Source organism: Alexandromys fortis, unplaced genomic scaffold (genome assembly GCF_014885135.2).
Source record: "Alexandromys fortis isolate MF-2015 unplaced genomic scaffold, M_Fortis_MF-2015_v1.1 scaffold_229, whole genome shotgun sequence".
NCBI classification, from domain to species: Eukaryota; Metazoa; Chordata; class Mammalia; order Rodentia; family Cricetidae; genus Alexandromys; species Alexandromys fortis.
This window is the reverse complement of record NW_026068122.1, coordinates 2,040,644-2,042,826: the sequence shown is the minus strand read 5'-3', so window position 1 is coordinate 2,042,826 and position 2,183 is coordinate 2,040,644. Positions and strand designations below refer to the sequence as shown.

General features: G+C 37.0%; 1 protein-coding gene across 1 annotated transcript; it reads left to right on the top strand.

Annotated features, from left to right (window-relative positions):
- The first annotated feature begins 219 nt into the window (after positions 1-219).
- LOC126490460 (olfactory receptor 4F3/4F16/4F29-like) lies at positions 220-1,158 on the top strand. Its single transcript, XM_050125399.1, has one exon. The coding sequence runs from the start codon at positions 220-222 to the stop codon at positions 1,156-1,158; it is 939 nt and encodes a 312-aa protein (XP_049981356.1).
- Positions 1,159-2,183: the final 1,025 nt, after the last annotated feature.

The following is a 2,183-nucleotide window of genomic DNA, read 5'->3' as shown; positions in this document are numbered from 1 at the left end:
TGAAGTGATGTTTTAGTGTGGTTGAAATAATTCACACTTCTTTGTTAATAAGTCATGTTCAGTACTTGTTAAGATATCTGTTGGTCTTTAGCTTGATCATTAAATTAAGTGCAAATTTCACACATTTTAGATTTTTCCTTCTAGTCTATCTATTAATATAATTATCCTAATTTACAGCTTTTCCCAATTCCCCTTTAGGTAGTTCTGACAACAAAGCCAATGGAAAGAGACAATTGTTCCCTGTCATCAGAGTTTGTCTTCCTGGGACTCACCAACTCCTGGGATGTCCAACTGCTGCTCTTTGTGTTCTCCTCAGTGTTGTATATGGCAAGCATGATGGGAAATTGCCTTATTATTTTCTCTGTGGCCTCTGACCATCACTTACATTCCCCTATGTACTTTCTTTTGTCCATACTTTCTTTCACTGATGTAGGTATTTCTTCTGCCACTTCACCCAAGATGATTTATGACTTATTTAAAAAACACAAAGTCATCTCCTTTAGAGGCTGTGTCACTCAAATCTTCTTCATCCATGCCATTGGTGGTGTGGAGTTGGTGCTGCTCATAGGCATGGCCTTTGATAGATATGTGGCCATATGTAAGCCTCTCCACTATCTGACTTTGATGAGCCCCAAGATGTGCATCTCCTTTTTGATTATTGCCTTGGTACTTGGCCCTATGCACTCTGTGATACAACTGGCTTTCATAGTAAATTTACCTCTCTGTGGTCCTAATATATTGGACAGCTTCTACTGTGACCTTCCTCAATTCATCAAACTTGCTAGCATGAACACATACAGACTGGAATTACTGGCCTCAGTCAATAGTGGATTCATGTCTGTGTGTTCCTTCATCATTCTGATCATTTCCTATATTTTCATTATATTTACTGTTCTGAAACACTCTTCAGGTGGTTCTGCCAAGGCCCTGTCTACGCTTTCAGCTCACATGACTGTGGTGGTCTTATTCTTTGGTCCTGCCATACTTTTATATACATGGCCTTCTTCCTCTGCACACCTGGATAAGTTTCTGGCCCTGTTTGATGCGGTTGTCACTCCCTTTTTGAACCCTGTGATCTACACACTGAGAAATCAAGAAATGAAGATGGCAATAAGGAGAATATTCAGACAGCTAATGGGCTACAGACAAATCTCCTGAATAACTGCATTGTAAACAGTCTTAACTGAGCATGGAAATTCATTATTGGCCAGCCTCTGAGGCAAACATCCTTTGAATATGCTTCTATGTTTATGCACATATGTATATATTTTGTCTGCTACTTATAAGGAAATGACATTTTCTTCCAAATACAAACACATATATTTATAGTGAAATGATTATATTAATCAGAAGCCATAGTTCTTAAGGATTAGTATTTGTTTGTAACAAATATTTATTCATATAGAAGAAGAAATCCTTCTTTAAGACTTTTAAAGCAAGGTAAATCTTATTTAGATTTGAAAATACTCCCATAAGCTGCAATTTATTGATATATTCCATGTAATATTTATATAGGCTCATTGGATCATGTAATTTTCTATATTTTTACTTTCCACATACTCTTTTACAATTTTTGGAACTTTCCAGGTATTGAATGGAAGTTAAAAATTCCAGAGGACCCAGGTGAGTCTAAAATGTGCAGTAGAGGCCATGTATGTTATGTGGAATAGCAGGAACAAATCAAGGAATACTGCTGACTTTTTCTGCCTGAGGAATAGTTATTCAAAGTCATTTAATTTCTATTCCCCTTTCTTCCATATTCCTCCCTTTTCTTCTAAACATCATATTTTGCTTTCTGAGGATTGCAAGCATATGTACAGCGTTTATATAATTTTCACCTTTCCCTCTTTTCTTAGTAGCTCCTCCCATGTCCTTCTCCCATCTATCCCAAATTCATGACTGTTTCTTTTAGTGTTGCTGTGTGTACACATACAGACATATAATTATCTGAGCCTTCTTAGATTTGCAAATATGCACTTGTGTTCAACATGGGATTGGATACTCTATCAGGATGTCATCCCTCGTGAATACTTATCCATTCTTTCTCAGAATCCTTTCATTGCCTATAGCAGAATGGCAGTACTAGTTTATTCTCTAGATTCTATGCTGTCTAGAGCTGTGGATAACTGCCTAAGTTTACAGTGCCATTCAGGGTGTCCTTTATATTCAGTTCAATTAGGCAG